At 52.1% G+C, this 20,842-nt stretch overlaps 1 protein-coding gene across 1 annotated transcript; it reads right to left on the reverse strand.

The window, feature by feature from the left end:
• Window positions 1-2,144: 2,144 nt before the first annotated feature.
• Window positions 2,145-14,813, reverse strand: SYPL2 (synaptophysin like 2). The gene is made up of 6 exons (XM_006092587.3): window positions 14,640-14,813; window positions 14,409-14,483; window positions 7,836-7,960; window positions 6,746-6,947; window positions 5,562-5,753; window positions 2,145-4,264 (listed from the first exon to the last, which is right to left on the reverse strand). The coding sequence occupies exons 1-6, from the start codon at window positions 14,694-14,696 to the stop codon at window positions 4,118-4,120; spliced, it is 798 nt and encodes a 265-aa protein (XP_006092649.1). The 5' UTR covers window positions 14,697-14,813; the 3' UTR covers window positions 2,145-4,117.
• Between the last annotated feature and the right edge of the window lie 6,029 nt (window positions 14,814-20,842).

The raw sequence follows: 20,842 nt of genomic DNA on the forward strand, positions 1-20,842 counted from the left end.
CCCTCGCCCTCACGCCCCCAGAGCCTTCTGGGAATGTAGTCTTGCAGGAGGTGCTGCTGCCCACCGAGTTTGCATCGAGAGCTCCTCCGAAATGCACAGTGATGGGGGGAAACGAGACGAAAGCCCCAGGACCTCCCCCCCTAACCCTGGCGCACACGTTCCTCCCGCTGCAGGCCCACTCTCTCAAGTTCACCGCACACGCGCCCCGGCCCCCCGAGCCGCGCCTCCGCCCGCGGGCTGGCGCCCCTGCTCGGGCTGGCGGCTGCAAAGCGACTTCGCTCCCCTGTAGATGGAACTGGGTAGGTGCAGGGAGGTGGGCGCTGTGAAGCAGAAGGGCAGGGGGAGGGAGTCTGCACGATGCGCTGAAGGACACAGGGGTTGGCGTGGGGGAGGGTCCTCGGCTCCCGCGTTGTGCCTCCCCGGTGGGAGCCCCGCTGCCCGGGTGCGGAGCGGAGGCTTGGATGGCGTTGCCCGGGTTTGAGGGGACCTAGCCGAGCTGCCCGAGATCACCTGTCAGGATGACAGAAGGCTGTCTCGGAGCCAGAGCCAGCCCCGGAACTGGGTCTGCAGCATCTCTGCTGATCGGCTCTCTCCTCCTGAGCACTGCGATCGATACCCTGGACTGCCTCTTCCCAAACCCCGGCTGGACCCTGACTCCATCCATCACTTTGGCTTCTTTTCCTAATGAATATTTTGTCTGCTGGAAGGGCTGCTACCAGAGCCTCGGCAGAGGGAGATTTCTCATCAGATCTGTCATTTTCCTTGCTGAGGCCTGGGAAAGACCTTAATGATCCACCTCTTCCTTTTTCTCAGCAGATAACGTTTCTTCCCACCCTCACACAATCAAGACACAAAAGCCCGCCCTTCCCCATCACATCAGAAGAAAGATACTCATTCTCTTATTCCTCCTCAACCCCTCACATTTCACCCCATAGTCATGCCTTCCGCTAAGGGGGAATCGAATCGGAGGCAAATAAATCCAGGTCTGTGACTCCAAGACTCACAGATTCCTTCTCACTTTCCCCTCAAGAATGATCTCTGAGGGCAGGGAATCCTAACCTGAGAACCAGAGACGACCCCTAGGGTGTCCAGGATCCTGGTGACATTGAACGTAAGATTGTACCCAGGTGTATTTTTCTAGGGAATGTAAACGTAGCGTGTGGCTGTCAGAGGGGAGAGAGGTGCAAGTTGGTGTAGCAAGAACCTTTCTAGAGAAGAGGGCAAGCATATGGCCCCCTTGACTCCAGCAGGAAGCTTGTCTGAGTCACAGATGGTAGGAGAACAAATGAAAACAGCATTGTGGAGGCCTCTCTCTCTCTCTCTCTCTTTCTCTCTCTCTCTCTCTCTCTCTCTCTCTCTCTCTCTGACAAAGGACACACACACGGAGCAACCAGATGAGATAGATCTAAATTTGCTAATGAATCTTGGTTTCTTTGGACTAACTGATGCCACCAAAAGGGATGTCACCCGGAAGTCGGTCTTCAGTTTGCAGATTCTCCAGCTTGGGAGGGGAGAGGGGCAGAATGATGTTTTGGTGGAAATGCAAGTATTTGTCCAAAAACTTAAAGCGAGGAGGGGAAGAGGGAAATAAAAATCCCCAGAAGGGCTCCAGTCTTGGCTCCTTCATGGCAAATGCTTGAAGCACTGTTTATTCCAATGTGTGATAACAAGCACCAGAAAACAACATGCAGCATTCTCCTCCCGCCCACGCCCTGTGATCCCGAGACAGGAGACCTGTGGCCACGGTGGTGGCGGGAACTCATGTTCAGGAAAGGTCCTGGGTGGGCAGCCTGGCGGGGTCAGAGTTCACTAGGGCAAAGGGCCTGCCTGTTAGCCTCCCGCAGCAGCTGGAGAAACCAGACACCTTCTTCTACCTCTGGCCCCACTGGGCAAAGCGGTGCTGCCAGCCCTGGTTGGAGGGGACATGAATCCTATGAGGACAGCCCTGTCCTTGGGCACTCGGCCTAGCCCTGCCTTTCCTCTTAGGGGGAGAGAGAGAGGCCATAACCTAAATCAAGGACTTCTGGCTGATAAGAAGCCGGGCTTTTGAGGGGAAAAGCCTGCTCTGCGCCAGGGGAAGTGCTGAGCTAGGGGTCCTTGGCAGGAGTGCGTACCCACCCTTTCCCCACTGAAGGGCTGGTTGCTAACTTCGGCCCCCAAAGGAGAACACTTTATCCATCACATTGTAAATAAATTATAAACACGTACACAGAATCCAAACAACGTTCCAGTAGAAGCTGCTCACAGACCCCCACGGGGCCAGCTCGGAGAAAACGAGGGTCACCCCTTTGTTCTCTGGGTCTCTGGAGGCAAAACTGTCCCTCCTTGTCCTTGAGTAACCATGGGGACAGCTCAGGACAGAGAGAGGTTCAGACTTAGAAACACTCTCATCCCCGTAACCTCTCTTCTTTCCTCAAATCCCTTTCCCCAAATCAAAACAAATGGCCTAAGTCTTATTCCCAAGGCCTCTGCAGTATTTGAAGGTATAAATCTACCCCCACAAGTGGGGGGGACTCTGCCCCAGAGAAGAAATGATTGGCCCAAAGGCAAAGGCCCTGGGCACCCCAGTAATGCGCATACTCCTGTGAATGGCGTTCAGGGAGGTGAGGAGGTTGGAGGGTTGACTCAGTCCTGAGCAGAGACTGGCACAGGCACATTCGCTTTGGGGATGATAATGGGCTAATTGGCACGGGGATTGGAAAATGGCTGGATTCATCCTTCTTCATCCTTCTCTGGGCAACCCTGTGGCCAGGGCAGACTGGGTAGGAGCCGGGTGGGGGACAGATGGCCCTGACCCTGTCGGCACTGTGTCTTAGGCCTGGGGGTTCAGAGAGGGACTGAAGGCGGTACCAGGAAGAGGAGACACACCAAAGACAAAAATGGAACTGGGTCCCGAAATGAAGAAGCACCAATAGCATCGGCCTGCCCTGGACGGGGTGGGGAGATAGGGCCGGGGAAGGATGAGGCAGGAGGGCAAAGGGAGAGAGCAGGTCCATTTGTAAGGTGAGAAGGGGAAGTATGAAAGAGGGGCCAAGAAGGAGAGGGGAGGGGCAGAGAATGCAGAAGAAATGGGCCCATCCATCCATGTCCTGGGGTCCGGGGCAACTTAGCCTCACGAATGGTCCTTTGGGCCTTTCCAAAGCCCTTGTCTGGCCCCACAGGAATGAAAGGAAGGCCTGGCCAGACTCGGAAAAGGATCTTGAATGCCTCAGACCCAAGGGGGAGGGAGATGGGCAGAGAGGTTGAGGGGAGGGCTGAGATGGAGGTGCTCTTAGACCCCTCAGGTTGTGTCCCAAGTGTGAGACCAAGCCCAAGAGGGAGGTCAGGGAGGAAGGCAAGGAGTTGAGGGCCAATGTGAGTTTAGAGAGTTGGTGGCAAGAGCCCCAGCTTGGAGGGGCGGGAGGACTGAGGGAATAGAAGAAACTGACTCCCCGGCAAGTTTCCTGGCTTTAGTTTCTTGAATTTCAACGCAGTTGCAATGTATCTGCTCCCCACTGAGTCTCAGGCACCAGGACCCTCTGAAGGCTGTTTGCCAGGCTGGTGGGCCTCCCCGGCTCACACATGGCGGGCTCAGCGGGCAGCAGAGGCCAGAGGAGAGTGGGGAGCACACTGAACTAGAGCTCTGTGGTGAGCAGTGCAGGCACGAGGCCTAGATGGCAGCCATGGAAGAGGGGTCTCGAAAGCACTGGTGGGCCCTCCACGCAAGGGACCAGGAAGAAGGCTGCGGCCAATTTTCCCTCCCCCCACTTTTATTGAAGCCGGACAGGTTGATAGAGGTGGCCGCTAGGAACCAGTCTCAGGACTCTGGTCTCCTGCCTCCAACCCTCACCTGTAGCAGAGGCTGTGAGGGTCCCTACCACCTAGGTGAGGTGCCTGGGTCCAAGCAGTAGACAAGACATTCCTGCCATGGGGGGCTCCGGCTGAGGAGGGACAGGAAGCCACCGAGGGCTGCCCAGGTTCCCGACAGCTGCTGCCTGCCCATCCGTGGATGACTTCTCAGAGCCCAGAGCCCAGAGTGGCGGGGGAGGGGAGTTGGAGGAGCAAGAAGAGGGAAGTCCTGGGAGCCGAGGTGGTTGAAGAGGTGCATCCTGTTCGGGAGTAGCCAGGTGGGGGCTGCTTACTGCTTCTCCACGGCTCCCTGCTCAGCTGTGCTCTCGGGGCTGGGGCCTTGGCCCTGGTCCTGGCCCTGCCCGTGCCACGGGGTCTCCTTGAACACGAACCAACAGTTCCCGGCCCACAGGAAGAAGTTGATAAAGCCGAAGAGCTGCAAAGACATCGGGGGAGTTTATGAGAAGAGTGAGGGAGCATCGTGGGAACCTGGAGGGGAGGACCTGTGGAGGGGGCAGATGGGGAGAGGTACAGAGGGCCACAAAAACTAACAGAAAACTGGATACTGAGATAGAGTTCAAGGCCATCACCCACTAAGGGGTTCTCTGGTGAAAGTGTCTAACTCTGTGTACAGATGCCCCCAGCTGTGGCTTGGTCGCTAGGAGACTCTGGCCCCTGGAGTGGAGCGTGCTGTGCAAAGCACAAAAGGAGCAAGGTCCTTGTCGCTCTCGCTCTCACACACGTGGGACCCAGTTCCCGGAGCCTTCTGCGGGGTGGGTGTGGCCAGAGCTGTCCAAGGTGCTCCTTCCCTAGGGCCGAGGCCTGGCAGGGACCCAGCCAGGGCTATATTCCAATACTTATTCACAATATTTAAAAGCCTACCAGCAGGAAGCATTTAGGGGGAAGTGTACTGACGCCTGCAATTAACTTTGAAATGCATTAAAAATAAGACGGGTTGATAGATGGAGAGAGGCGGACAGATAGGTGATAAAGCGAGTCTCGTAAAATGTTCATGGTACAGGCTAGGTAGGTGATGAGGACGTGGGTGTTCATTGTGAAACTCTGTCAGCTCTGCTGTATGTGGGAGAATTTTTACAATAAAATGTCAGGGCGGGGTGAAACCTATCAGCGGGGTTCCAGCAAGGTCTAGAAGGCTCCCTGGTGTGCCAGACACTAACTGGGCCTCCGGGGGGGGTACAGGCCCTTTTCGGGGTAGGGCTGAGGTGGCTGGGATGACAGGGGACAATGGAAAAGCTCGAGGCCTCAGCTATTTACCAGCTGATATGAAAATATGTCAACGTTATAAAAACTGGGATGGCCCAAAATATGCGTGCCAGCTGGACCCACCACTGCTCAAAGCCTTCTCCAGCCTGGAGGTCTGAGTCCTCACTCTGGGTCTGGTCTCTCTCTCTCTCTCTCTCTCTCTTTCTCTCCAGGAGAAATGGGGCATACGAGCCTGGAGGGGGGGGAGGGAGGGGAAATGGGGAGGCAGCAGCAGCAGGAGAAAGGGACAGGAAGCTAAGTGCTCTCCGATTCTCCCCATCCCCGATGTCTGTCTTCCCAGGGTCAGCGAGAAGCCAGCAGCCAGCATTAGGCGCAGGGGGCGCTGACTCCGGGGGTAGCGGACACCAGCTGTGGGGACACCCTCTGTTCTCAGAACTTGCTGCTAGGACAGCCCTGGGCGGCGGGATAGTCCTGCCTCCCCCAGACCCCCTGGTGGCCGCAGGTCTCACCACGGAGAGATTGACCAGCCCCATGGAGGGTGTGGCCCCGGCACTGCACACGGCGTCCTCTCCGTGGCACACGGACATGGCTACGGTCAGGCTCGAGGGCCGCGTGGCCCCCTTGACGTCGGTCAGGCCCTTGCCCCAGGCCGCTGCAGCCACCAGCCAGAAGAAGGTGAAGGAGACGGTCACACAGAAGTCCTGGAGGACAGAGGCACAGGAAATGCAGTCAGGCCCTGGGACCCCCACTCTTGTCCTCTTGCTCTAACGCACTAGGATCCCGGGGTCCCGGGACAGCTCCCCTTCCATCTGCCCAGAGCCTCAGGGAGCCCGGATGGTCTCGGAAACTCTTTCACTGTCACCAACCGAAGGCATCCCGCCACCGGGACACCCAGCCTGTGCCCTCCAACCGAGCTCAGGTAACAGTGTGTCGAGGCATATCTGCTGGTCAGTGTCACCCGAAACCCACATGTCTTCAACTCCCCACTCGCCCTTCCCTGCGTTTCCTTAAAATTTTTAAAACATTTTTCCCTTTTTAAACTTATTTTCCGGTCACGGTTGGCATACAACATTGTATCAGGTTCAGAAGTACAATGAATGACTGGACAGCCTAGCTTTTCCATCCATTAACCTCTGCTCAGCGGCAGCTGGCGGCAGAGGGGGCACCCCCCCCCTGCATGCCTGGGCTGGGGAGACGGTGAAGGGGAGAATATGAATACTAGCTAACACTCAGCCAGGCTAACTATATACCAAGACGTTGTTTTGAAAGTTCTCATCTTTTTAAAAAATATATAAATTTTTATTGATTGAAGGGAAAGGGAGAGAGAGAGAGAAAGATCAATGATGAGAGACAATCATTGATCGGCTGCCTTCCACACACCCCCTACCGGGGTCGGAGCCCCCCACCCGGGAATCATGCGCCCTGACCAGGAATGGAGCTGTGACCTCCCGGTTCATAGGTTGGCACCCGGCCGCCGGGCCAGAGCCCAGTTCCTGATGCTATAGTGCCTCCGGGGAGGAGACCAAGCGATGCTGGGGGGTTGGCGCAGGCAGAGCCCTGGGACTCGGGCCTCCACGGGTCTGTGGGGGGCACCTGAAGGGGCCGACAGCAAACAGCTGGCAGGTGCCAGGGTCCCAGGGCACGAGCTCGGGCCTCAGTCCCCGCCCCAGCCCTCCTGGCCGGGCCCACTCACCGCCAGCGGGAAGCGCTTGTCCTCCGTGTAGAGGCGGTGGAAGCGCAGGTAGAACACGAGGGCGGCCATGGTGTAGAAGAAAGAGAAGATGCCCAGCGTCACGAAGAACTCGGCGGGGGCAGAGAAGTCCCCCAGGAGGTTCATGGTCTTGGAGGTGGACTCCTCGTCACAGAGCGGCATCTCATACTGGACCCGGTTCAACCTGCAGCACGGGGGGGTGGGGGGGGGGCCTCCTGAGCGGGGCCATCCTGCCCCGGGGTCATCTGTGCTCTCCTCACCCTCCACTCTCCCAGCGCCAGGAAGGGGTGTGGAGGGAGGGATGCCACACCCCACACTCAGCCCCGCCGCCCAGATACGGTGACTCCGCTTCCAAGTGTCTCCAGAGCCCTTCAGGTCACGACCCCAGTATATATAGTCCATCTATTTCTGGGAGCCGAGCCCCAGATCAGCTCGCTCTGCCCCAGGGAAGGCACAGGCTGTGGTGGCCACGTTGACGCCCGACTCACCCACTCCCAGGCCTTCCTTAGGCCGCAGTGAGACAGACAAAGCGGAGAACACACATCCCAGTATATGCAAGAGGCCGTTCATCTAACTCGGCTGCTGCTACTGGAAATGTCTGGAAAGGTGGCCCTGTCCCACTGTCCTCTGGACACCTGGGCTCCCCCTGCCTCGAGGAAGGCTGTCCCTCCTCCCTCCTGGGGGCCGGGGCTCCTTGTAAGCACCCACACCTGCTCTTTGGGGTCCTAGTACTAACACGCTGCTCTTTGGGGTCCTAGTACTAACACGCTCCCTTCCCTTCAGGGCGGGGAGGAGGCTCTGAGGGGCAGCGAGCCCCGCCCAGGCTTCTGTGGCTGTCGTTACCTGCCCTCGGTTATCTGTGGCTGTCGTTACCTGCCCTCGGTTATCCGTGGGCTGGGACAGGGTTACAACCCTGAGCTGTCTGACTCCCCTCGTGTTTTTCTCTGGTCATTTGTCTGAAGTTCCTAAAGGGCAGGAAGGGGTGGTCTGGAGTGACACCCCACGATCTGGGAGAGGAAGAGGCCTAGCGGGTCAGGACCGGGCTGTGCGGGGCCACCCCGGCGCCGCTCACCTGAAGGGATAGCCGAACAAGACGATGATGGAGCTCACGTCCTTGGCTTCGTTGTTGCAGCGAACCATGGCTCCCGTCTCCCCGCTGTAGGAGCCGCAGCACCCGAAGGCGAAAATAGCAAAGAGCTGGGGGAGAGGGAGCCCTGTGAGTCAGAGGCCTCAGCCGGCCGAGGTCTGGCCCCCCAAAACCACCCTCTGACCAAGCAGGTATGGGGTGTGTGTGTGTGTGGGGGGGTCCCTTTAATCCAGTCCCTCCTGGGGAGACCCGGGTCTTCCGCTGGTCTTCCAGCCTCCGGTGCTGTGTTCACCGCACAGGGTGCTGGACCCAACAGCCAAATGCATAGGCGCCTTCGAGTGGCGTCTGGGAGGAAAGAGAGAAGAAATGGATGGTTCCCCATCGCCCCATTGGATGTGACATCGGGGGACCGACCACCTTCTTAAGGTGATGACGAGCACAGAGCGTTAGGCTTTCGGAAACTTCTGGCTCAAAGCGGGCCTTGAATTTCCTCCCCAAGGGAGAGGCGCCTGGAAATAGAGTCCCCGGCTCTAACCACGATGGGCCCACTCGGAGTTCTTCCCATTTCTCCTCTGAAGCCATCACTGAGGCCTTACCTTGTGGCTAACGTCCTGCCTCAGTGGAGGCAGAGCCGAAGGGGACAATCCTGCCTTGGCCTTCAGAGGGGCCAGGAGGGCAGGGCGGAGCAGCAGAGCTGGCTGGGTGGTGCTGAGGGTCCTGGCTCCAGCCCAGAGAAAAGCAGCTTCCACTCGCCCTCCCAGCCTCCTGCCTCCCTGGTGGTGGTGTCTCCTGTTGTAACTAGTTGATGCTGCCATTGCTCAGGGTTAAGAACTGGAGGTGTTTCAGGCAACTTGAATTGTTTCCTTCTCACTTTACTGAACCTCCGAGTCTTAAGGGAAATGAAATGACCTCATCCCATGATTTTTTTTCTTTTCTTTTAAATTTCTTGATTTGAGAGAGAGAGAGAGAAACACCTATTTCTTGTGCCACTTACTTATCCACTCATCGGTTGCTTCTTGTATGGGCCCTGACCGGAAATTGAACACACAACCTTGGCATACTGGGATGACACTCTAACCAACTGAGCTACCCGGCCAAGGCCGTGGTTTTAGAATCTCCTTCTGGAGAAACAAACTTCGATTAGAAGAGGTGAGAAATTGGAACCTCATCCTCCCACATCATCAGCTCAGCCCCATTTCCTTGGCGTCTTTGTGACGTCATCATTCTAATTACAAGGGGAGCTCATTCTGTTAATTGTCCGTTTTCTGTAAGTTTCTGTGACTCGTGTCTTGGACATTAAGCACTTAGAAGACAGCTGATCTGCACCCTCGTCCTGCATCCAGAGTTGGAAATAGAGTTACGTGCGCATGGTTTGGCTAATGCCCTGATGGCAGGCGGCGAAGAGGCCTGGACCGGGAGTCTAGAACTCTGGCCCCGTCACAAATGAGCTGGGTGACCTAGCTTTGCTCTGAGTCTCAGTGTCCTCACCGGTAAAGTGAGGGTTTGGAGGAGGTCATCCGGAGGCCTTTCCAACTCTGCAGTCCTCTCACTCGCTGAGGGGAGGGCTGCCTGCTGTTGGCTGGCCTTGCCAGCAGCTGCGCCCGGCCCCAGGGCGGTGTCTCGTGCCAGGGCCCCGCCCTGCACCGCCTGGCCTGGCACAGCCTCTCCATGATGGAGCCATCGATCCCCCTTTTAAATGTCATGATGGGCACCTCTCTCTTTCTAGGAGGTTTAGTTCAGACAAATAAGACTTGTCTCCACTTAAAAAAAAACCAACAGGGGAGGAGGCAGTACACCTCTCTCTCCAATGCCTGAACGCCTCCTCCGCCGAATGAAACTTCCGAGGCTGCTACAGAGCCCGGCGCTCATCTTCCTGCCAGAGTCGCCCACGCCTCTACGTCATCCCCTTCACATCCTCCCAGTCGCCGTGGTGTCCCAGCGGAACTCGTCTCGGAGGCACTGTCTAACCTCTGTCAGCTCTGTGGCTCTCTGATTCCTCTGAGCCGTTTCTTTATTCCTCTGGGCTTCTGATGTCCAACTGGACACATTAGGGCGTCGTGTTCTAGAAAGCGCAGCACAGATGGATGTATTTTTACCCATTGGCTGTTCCGTCAGCCAAGGGCCCCATATGGGTTCCCTGAGAATGGAGGTACAGTCCTTCTAACTTGGGGCAATGGAATGGGCAGTTATGAAACGGTCTCTTCACCAGCATTCTCTTGGCAGGCCCTCCTGGCATCTTCAGAAAGGTGACGTTTATTGAGCATCTACTATGTACCAGGAATTGCTCTTGGCACTAATGCTTAGCAGTGAACAGACAGTAGCTGCTAGCCACGTATGCCTGTTTAAATGAAAATTAATTAAAATTAAATAAAACTTAAAACAGTTGCTCAGTCACACGAGCCACATCTCAAGTGCTCAGGAGCCACGTGTGACCAGCAGGTGCCATACTGGACGGCACGTTATCCAACTCTTCCATTGTCACCAGAAGGTCTGCTATGTCGAGGTGACAACCTTGAGGTTCTGACAGTCCTGAACCCTGACTTATGATTCTTTGCTGGGAAAAATACACCCATAATAACTTTCATCTTAACTGTATTCTCTTCTATGCCGATTCTCTGACAGTTGGGAATCTAAACACCTTCTCTAACCCTTTATTAACCAGAATATATGATTAAGTCTGAACGTCGCAGTCAGCTGGTGCCAGGTGACAGACGGTTTGCTACAGAAGTGGAGGAAGGGAGAACTCGCAGGAGAATCGCACAGGTTCACAGAGCAGCTGAGCAAAAAGGATCTCAGAGATTATCGAGCGCCACGGTCTCATTTCACAGAGGTGGAAACTGAAGTCCCGGAAGATTAAGTGACTTGCCCAAGGTCACATTTAGCCGCTGCGAAAGCCAGGCTTAGAACTTACATATCCTGGTTCCCTGTCCAGTGCTCTTGCTACTGCGCTCATTCATTTATCATGGAGCATCTACTTTGTGCCAGGTGCCGGACACATAAAGATAAATAAGACTCTGCCTGCTCCCAGACTTTACACCAGAAGGGGGAGTGTCACGCTCAAACACACAGACAAAACCCCTGCATCGCAGGGTGGCTGAGGCTGAAGAAAGAGGTCTCTGCTACGTGCAGGGAGGATGGCATGGAGCAGAGAGAGACGCCCCCTCCTCCTTTCTGCACCTCCGTAGCTTTCTTCCCTAACTGTGCCAGGTGACCGAGCCACAGGGATGGCAGGAAAAAACTGAAACCACCCCTGTCACCAAGCACAAGGCTCTGAGTTGAGCCGACTGGTCATAAAGACCAGGAACCAAGGAGAGATGGAGTCCCCGAGGGGTGGGGGGTGGTGCCAACCATACATACTGGTACACTGCCCGCCCCCTCCCCCTCCTCCTGCCGCCGCCGCTGCCTCTCCTTTGGAGCGATGGCGGAGGAAGCTTGCCAGTTTAAAGATGAAGCTCCACTTTGGTGCTCACGTGCTTGGGGATACTCCCCGGCCAGTCCTGCGAACACGGACATGCCCGGTCAGTGTTAGTGTGCTCACGGGGAAGACAAGTTCTCCCCCAAGTCCTACTTGCACCATCATCTCCTTGGAGTCACGGAGACTGATGAGTTGCTTTCACATTCCCCACATTTACTGAAGTCAGAGACCCCAGAGCCAAGTAAGGGGCTTTGGCACCTTAAAGGTGAATTACAGACCCGGGCACACCCAGTTGACAATAATGTGACTTCTTACGGCAACAGTGACTCAGTAATGCAGGAAATCCTTTTGTACCTTACCCTCAAAGAGAGGATTCGGCAGCGACATTTAAATAATCTCACCAAAGGACAAGTCTAGCTGACAGTCTGCTTAAGGGGGGAAGTTAGGGGACAAGGGAGGTCGGGATAGGAGGGAAGGGAGCACCCCTTAGACTGCCAGGCTCACGGGATCTTCCTGAATGCTCGATGCGTTACAGATACCACCCCCTGCAGCCCTCCCCTCAGCCCACAGGAGACCTCGCCCGCCTTGACAGACAGGAAACCGAGGCCCGTAAGGTTTCATCACTTACCCTAGAAAGCCGAAGAGGATGGATTTAAACCAAAGCCCATACAACCTCAAAGTCTGCTTTATTTTTGCCCTTTTCTTGAACAAAAAAACAAGTTCTCCAACAATTGGTCTATGCCCATATTATTTCACTAGTTTAGTATAGACTTAGCGAGGCCAGAATTGGAATTGAGGTGAGATTAATTTTTGAATTTTCAAGACACACTAAGCCAAGTTCCTCACTAATAAAAAAAAAAAGTATCACTTTCTTCTCACCAGGATTACAGTAAAACCTTTGCTTTTGGTAATAATGACAACAAATGTTTTCAATTATCAAGGTTTGTGGCGGTTTTTTCTTTCCTTTTCTAGTCGGGAGCATTTGATCCCTCCAAGCAGGAAATGAGTGAAAAATCCCAAATGACATTTTCACTGTCATTTCTGGTGCTGGCTCCTACGTGCTTTCACCTTAGCTCATCTGCAGAGGCTCAAGGCAATGAGACGCGTGCTCTGAGGACGGCAGTAAGAGCGAGTCAAGTCTCCTTAAGACGTTACTGGTCCAATGAAGGCCGAGTTCAAAGTCAGCCTCGGGCCCCTGGAGTTAGCATGACGGCAGAAAGGTGTATCCCCCTCTCTAAGAGATTGGGGGGCATCAAAGGGTCATCAAGGTGGGTCCGCTCTTAGGGATCAGTGTTGAACCTGGGAGGTGACTGGGCCATCCATCCTCCCAGGCATGGCTTTGTGCAGCCTTTATAGGAATGTTGCGGGCAAGGGGTGGGGAAAGGTGGAGACAAAGAGAGAGGGTTGAAGAAGGGCGCTCTGCAGAAACCCTCCTTGGAAGATGATTCCATGGTCTAGTGACCTCATCATGCCCCCCGTCCCTTGACAGTCTTTCTCAAATCTCCTTAGACCCATTTGTCTAGTTTAATGATAAAGTTGTGCTCTTACATTTCAGGCTGTGCTCCTCCGGGTCGCTCAGAACGGCCCCCTAGCTCTGGACGGCAGTCACTTAGAGCCCTAATATCATGCTTATATGGCCCCCTCCCGTATGCAAGTAGGGGGGTCAGAACAGGAAGGGAGGAGGTGAAAGAGCTCAGTCAGCAGTCTGTCCAACTGCTCCTGAGGCAGCAGGAGAGTGGAAAGTCCCCACCGGGGCCCGGAGTTTGCACTTGGAAGCTCCCCAGGCTGGCCCGGAGCCCCAGTCAGGGTCTCAGATATCCACAGATAACCCCAAATGCACCAGTGCCCCTGAATTCCAGATTTGATGATTCTCGTCCAAACGAGGACTTAGAAATCGGTGACACAGTGCTAACTCCTGTCTCCAGTGAGTTAAAAGCCCTTTAGAACTCAATCCTCCTCCGTATTAACGGTAACTTACTCCCTCGCTGACTTCTGTGCTGAAAGCACATCAATACGTTATTCACACACCATTTGGTGTGTGGATAGTCCAACTGAAATCCCTTCTGTGACAGTACACTAAATGCTCCCAACAAGTCTTCTTGATTCGAGCGAGTGACTGCACCTGTCCACATTCCTTACTTATACCCAGCAGGCCTTGGGCACCGGGAAGGACAGAGAGCACAACAGGGTCTCAAAGGACCAATGAAGCAAAGAGATTGTATTTGCCCTGGACCATTACAGGGGAAACTGAGGCCCTGGGCAGGTGAATTCTTCAAGGTCACAGGTAAGTCTAATGAAGGGCAATATTCCAGCACGCCAACCCATCGAGAGCAGAAGGGGACTCTAGGGTTGTTGTGATCAACATTGGACTAATGTTGGAAACCGAAGTCCAAAGAAGTGACTTGCCCAAGGTCACAAGGCTGAAAAGGCAGGTCCGGATCTGGAAACCAGGGCCCCAGCTTCCCAGCATAATGGTCTATATTATTCTCCAGGCCACATTTTAGCCACACCGAGGCTTTTATTCTATCTTATTTTTTCTTTTATTTAATCCTGGAGTCATAAACTCCATTCATTCATTCATTCATTCATCCACTCCCTCACTCAGTTACAGGAACCCAGATTACTCCAGTGATCTCAACGGGCACCCGCCAGCCGGGACCCTGTGCCCTCAGTGCACCTGCAGGCCCAGCCAGGTCCTGGTGGGTTTGGGTGCAGATGGTTTCCATCCTCTGGCTCCCTCCCTCCTCTGCCCTCCGTGGCGTCCCTCTTCTCATCCCCCTTGGCCTCCTCCCCCTCCCGCCATGGAGGAGTGGTATGTGCAGGATCAGAGTTCTGGAAAGGTTACACTCGGGTCCTCTTGCCCCGGTGAAATGTGAGCGCCCCGGGCACAGGCTCCTTGCACATAGAAGGACCGAATCCCAGCCTCCGCCTGCCTCGCTTCTCACCCTCCTGCCACCGAGTGCGGGAGAAGCCACCCCAGCCCGCCCCTCCCCCGCCCACCTGTCGCTGCCCCCACCCCTCCGCGGGCTGCTGGCCGCCGGACCTCCCTGCAGCCCCCTCCGCCCCCACTCCGGCCACATTGCTTCGGGTCAGCGTCACAGCCCAGGCTCCCGAAATAGCCCGCGGCTTGGGCAGCCACTCACCCACTGGAGAACTTTGATGAAGCCCAGCGGCTCCTCCAGCCGCCGCCAGTGCAGCCCCGCGAACAGCTGGTCCACCTGCGAAGACAGGGAGGTCCAGGGCTCAGGGCAGGGGGGACCCCGGGAAAGCGCTGGTCCCCCTTCTCCTACCCACGCCCAGGAGAGGGGGCAGAATAAGGGTCCCCACACACCGGGGGAGGGGGGCGGTGAGCGCCCCGGGGGCACGCGGAGTACCTGCTGGCGCGGCGACTTGTCCGCCGGGCGACTCGCCGCGGTCTCCGTCGAGGACATGCTGGCGCAGCGGGGCCCGGGCGCTGCGCGGGGGCTCGGCTCCCTCGCCCGGAGGCTGCGGGGTCCGGGGTCGGGCAGGGGGCTGCGGACCGGCGGGGGACGCGAGCGTTGGCGCGCGCGAGCAGCCCGCTTGTGCCCGGGATCCAGGCTGGCGGGGTGGGTCGCTGGCGCTCGCGGAGGTGGCGGCCGCTGCGCTGCCCCTCCGGCCGCAGAAAGCCCCCGAGGCCGATTCAAACTTCTGTCAAACTCGCCAGCGCACTTGGCCGCCCAGTCACGTGGCGCGCTAGGGAACCCTCCTCCCGCCCCCTGCGCCCCTTTTGCAGCCCGCAGGGCGCCTTAAAGGGACCTGTGGCTTCTACGGGCAGTTTGGCCGAAAGGGGCTCAAGGTCTTTACCAGAAGCTCAGCGCCAGACGCGAGGGAGACACCGCGGCCCCTCCGACCCACCACCCAAGTCGGAAACTAGTTGGGAGCCCTGGGGCGCACGGGTTCCTAGCTCATCTTTCTCTGTTTCCCTAGATTTGGAGCCATTTTTTTTTCTTTTTCTACATCACCATACCCAGAACCTAAAGGATTTTCATAAGGCATTATCAAAGCTGCAATCTAAACCTAAGGTTCTGAGCCTTACGCGTAACAAATCGCTCGCTTCCAAAATCTTGGAGAGCCAGTGCAGACGGAAAGGGCAAAAGGATACAAATTGCTCATTTTTCATTGTCTAGTTAGACGTTGCTTTAGTTTTTTAAAACAACAAAATGCACTTGTATGCCATGATTTAAAAGTTATTAATCTTTTAAAAGTAGAAACTCAATCTCCTTTAAAATAGCCAGCACGATTTACATGAGTGAAAATCAAGTCTGAGGACTAGGGGGCTCAGAGAATGCAATTGGTGCTGAAAAGTTGGCGTTGTTGCATTATGACCGAACTTAAGTCGGTCCCAAACTTTCAGAAAGTGTTCGGCGGAAGCCGAAGAATTTTACACACTCAGGTTACCAGATTGTAAATGTAAGTAGTGAAAGGTTAATTGATCTGTCCACTCGAGGCTGCTGAGTGAGCCAGTGGGTGGTGCCAGCCCCCATGATCCACCTCATCACAGTCATTCTTGAGGTTCCCTCTGGTACCACAGAATGACTGCTTTTTGAACAAACATTTAGCTACTCATCAATTCAGTCCCCAATGAGGAAGTGGTGCCTTCTCAAGGCTGGGGTAGGAGGGAGTGGCTGGAATTAGGTTGCCTGGATTTGAAGGAAACTTCCCCAGATTGACAGGCACATCTAGGCCACATAAGGAACAACTGAGTCCCCCATTCAGTTTTTTTAAAAAATATATTTTATTGATTTTTTACAGAGAGAAAGAGAGAGAGAGAGAGAGAATCAGTGATGAGAGAGAATCATAGATTGGCTGCCTCCTGGGGGCTCCCCACAGGGGATTGAGCTTGCAACCCTGGCATGTGCCCTTGATCAGGAATCAAACCATGATCTCCTGGTTCATAGGTTGACACTCAACCACCAGCCAGGCCCAATCCAGTTTATAATAAATTGTTCCCCAGTTTTAGGTTCCTTTTCCATGGAAGAGGGATAATCATTTCTGTCCTACTTACTTGTATAAGGTCATCATGAGGATTAAGCGGTGTGATGTGCGTAAATGCCCACACTACACAATTATGAAATGGTACTTACTCCCAGTGTCTACGACAATATGCATATAGAATATAACACAAGCAGAAAAGAATCAGAATAGACAGCAAAAATCCACACACCCACCAACCAGCCTTGTTAACACTTTGCCTTGTCTCAAATCCATTCTTCCTAAATGAAACAAAAATTGCATATAAAATTAAAGCCCTTCATATCATTCTCTCCCTCTCTCCTTCCTCCCCAGAAGTAATCACTGTCCTCTCTTGGATTTGTTTTTATTAGCCACATGCATATTTTGATACTTTTACTATATGTAAAGTATTAAAAGTATTTTACTATAGTTACTATATGTAACTATATCTAGAAACAACACATAGAAATTCACCATTTTCCTAATTGTTTTGAACTTTGTCTAAATTTTATGCTTTAGGTAACCCTCTTTAATTTGCAAGAATCAAGGCTAGTTAAACCTCCCAATATCCTTAATAAAAATCTTTGCTTATTTAAAAACACTCTTACAAAAGGTAAAATAAAAATCATATACAAGGCGAGGCAGCCAAATCTGAAAAGTCTTTTTATGTAAATAACAAATTATAGGTGCTAGAGATAAATGTGGATAGTTGAATTTGGGGGACACAACATTTAGGAAGAGTAAAGGGACCTAGGTTAGATTGATTTAATTTATAAAATTCTCCATAAAAGTATATTTCCTGCCAACAATGACTTTCGCTAACAAATCTGAGTATTTCCAATATTTATTGGGCTATTAATTTTACCAAACTATTTCACTTACCAAACTATTTCACTTACTTCCAGTGGAATTGCAAGGCTTCTAATCTATATTGTAACATAGTTTAGAACTCTGTGACTCATCTCTAAAATTACTATGGCAGCTTTTAATTAGGGGATAATTTTACTTTTTTTTTTTTTTTTGCCAAAAAAGTACCAAAACATGTGAGAGCTCTCATTCTGTGGGTGAATACAGAACTTTTATTACTGTCCAAACAATCTGCATTTTTTTCAAGAGGAAACAGTCCTTCTTACCTCTCAGTATTTCACCTAAAGAGATTGTAACCAAGAAAATTCTATTTTACAAAGACAAAAAACAAAACCACAAAGGAAATAAAAGAAAAAGAGAAATACTGGTTTTAAAGTAAATTTCAAGAAAGTCTCAATTAGAAATACTGAATTTTCTAATGACACATTTATTTTTTTAAAATATATTTTATTGATTTTTTACAGAGAAGAAGGGAGAGGGATAGAGAGTCAGAAACATCGATGAGAGAGAAACATCGATGAGCCGCCTCCTGCACATACCCTTCTGGGGATGTGCCGCAACCAAGGTACATGCCCTTGACCAGAATCGAACCTGGGACCCTTCAGTCCTCAGGCCGACGCTCTATCCACTTAGCCAAACCGGTCAGGGCTAATGACACATCTATTAATCTCTATGTGGCTAGTATGTTTATAGCAATCAATAAATACTTGTTTATTTACTCAACAAATATTCCTAAAACATCTATATACCAGCTGTTAGGATGAATAAGACATAGCACTGGTCCTCACAGAACTCACATGTTAATCAATTTACTTTAAAAAATTTATTTCTTTTTATTGTAGTAAAATGCACATAACATAAAATTTACCATGTTAATCATTTTTAGGTGTACAGTTCAGTAGCATTAAGTACATTAACACTGTTGTGCAACCACCACCACACTCCATCTCCAGAACTTTGTCATCATCCCCATACTGAGATTGTGTACCCATTAATTCCCCCACCCCTTCTTCCCTTGCCCCAGGTAACCACCATTCTACTTTCTGTCTCTGTAAATCTGACTAGTTTAGGTAATTCATATAAGTACAACCATATAATAGTTGTCTGGCTTATTTGACTTAGCATAATGTCTTCAAGCTTCGTCCAAGTTGTAGCATGTATCAGAACTTCATTCCTTTTTAAGGCTGAGCAAGCACAGTGAACTGAACTACATAACATTTTCCCTTGTATGTACATACCATATTTTTCTTTATCCTTAATTACTTTACTTTTTTAAACAGCTCGTCTTTCATTTAATTTCTTTCAAAGAGATACCATGAGGTTTTCAAGATTATTTAAAAAATATATTTTATTGATTTCAGAGAGGAAGGGAGAGGGGGAAAGAGATAGAAACATTAATGATGAGAGAGAATCATTGATATGCTGCCTCCTGCAGGCCCTCTACTGAGGATTGAGCAGAAACCCAGGCAGGTTCCCTGACTGGGAATCCAACTGTGACCTCCTGGCTCATGGGTCAACGCTCAATCACTGAGCCATGCCAGCAGGGCCTTACTGGTTTCTCCATTTGGGTAGTGTCTCCAGTCCACCCTGGCTACTCTGCCACAATTTATTTTGCTCCAGGACTTATGTGTTTAGCTCTCCAGGATGTTTGTATTCCTTTCTCAGTTTCTGAATCTAGCTGACTCTAATATTTTACTACATTCCTTTCCTTTCTATCTTCTATGGCTCCTATATTATTTCTTTTTAAGAAGGACACCTGGTCCAACTCTATTTTTTTAAAAAAAATGATATCTATTCTCCTTTCTAAAAATGTTATCCTATTTACTAAAAGGGTAATATGCAAATTGACCCTAACGGCCAGGAACGACGGGTTGCTATGACGCACAATGACCACCAGGGGGCAGACGCTCAATGTAGGAGCTGCCTGCTGCTGGTTAGTGCGCTCCCACAGGGGGAGCTCCGTTCAGCCACAAGCCGGTCTCATGGCTGCTAGTGCAGTGCTGGTGGCGGGAGCCTCTCCCACCTCCTCGGCAGCGCTAAGGCCATCCGACTGACAGCTTAGGCCCGTTTCCCCCAGAGAGCGGGCCTAAGCCGGCAGGTGGACATCCCCCAAGGGGTCCTGGACTGCAAGAGGGAGCAGGCCAGGTTGAGGAACCTCCAAGTGCATGAATTTTTGTGCACCAGGCCTCTAGTTTATTTATATTTTTAATCTTCATGGGAGAATATTTTCCCCATTGATTTCTAGAAAGAATGGAAGGGAGGGAGAAGAGAGAGAGGAGTGACATCAATTGGTTGCCTCCCTACCAGGGATGGGAAATCTGCAACAGAGGTATGTACCCTTTACCAGGAATCTAACCTGTGACCCTTTGGTCCGTGGGCGATGCTCTAATCACTGAGTCAAAACGGCCAGGGCTGGTCCAACTCTTAATGAAGCAATTATTTGTTGAACTGAATATGGACAAGAAACTAAACTAGGTGCTGAATTTTTATGCCATAAAGTTCCACTTTTTTGGGAGAAAACAAGATATCTCTTCTTACCCACAATCAACTACCTGTAGCTCCCTTTTATTTATAATATATGGACACAAACATTTACCCAGAAAGGATTCCACATTCATTTAATTTTGTGAGACATTTATGATACATTTACTACCATATCCGATATTATATAGAGCACCTTGCATCTTGGGGTGTTCAGGAAATACTGTGCTTGAGTACCTATATAGATAGTTACTATAGATTAATTTCCAAAGAACTTCTAAAGAGCAAGCATAGTAAACTGAACTAACATTTTTCAATAAGTCACATTAGTTAACCAGAAGATATCCTCAGAATTCTAACGGATCTCTGACAAGTGCAATTGGAATTTCTCCTCAGTTTTTTTTATTTTTTTTTATTAAGGCATCGAACCTCCGACTGGCTAAGGACCACAAAACGAAATTCTCATTGAACTCATGAAGGCAGGACATAAATGGTGGGAAAAAACAGACGTCAATACCCAAAAGGCATATTTCTAAATTTCCCCAACCACTGAAATGCCCTGGTCATTTACAAACCTAATCTAGGGCTAAGTATGAACTTTACTTGAGAAACAGGCCTGAGAGGTTCAGGACTTGACCAATGGTTTCATATTCAGGGGAACTGGACCCTGGCATCTCCCTTTCAGACATATACTGCCCATTAAATGACTTAACTGGTTACCTTTCTTGCAGAAATTAATTCACTGACGGTCTTTCTACGAAGCTGTGAAGTTGCTCTCCTCCCCTAGGCAAGGGAAACGGGGGGCATACAAGAGGCGGCCCCGTCAGCTAATTCTTCACGAATAACAGAAAAAGCAGAGAACCATCTGGATTCCGGATCGGAGCTGAGTCACCAGGTCTAAAACCTGCGCTAGGGGGCGTGTGAGGGGTATGGGGCGTAGGCGGATATAAGGAAACGCTGGTAAAATTACCTTGACCACGCGGACACCTGGGGACTTTCGCACAGACTAAAACCCACCACTTTTCTCAACAGCCACGGCAGGGAGGCTGAAGCGAGAGGACTCGCTCCCCAGGGCCGCTCAGACCCCCTGCAGCGCCCCCGCCATCGCTGCCCAGGTGCAGTCCCAGAGCCCTTCACTCAGCACCTCGCGGAGGACAGAGCCAGAGCGGCAGGAGCGGGGATCTAAGGGCGGCTGAAGAGCTCGGGGAAAACGGGGCTAACGTGCTCAGGCGGGGATTATGGGGGCCGGCGAGGG

This window comes from Myotis lucifugus, unplaced genomic scaffold (assembly GCF_000147115.1).
Source record: "Myotis lucifugus unplaced genomic scaffold, Myoluc2.0 scaffold_101, whole genome shotgun sequence".
NCBI classification, from domain to species: domain Eukaryota; kingdom Metazoa; phylum Chordata; class Mammalia; order Chiroptera; family Vespertilionidae; genus Myotis; species Myotis lucifugus.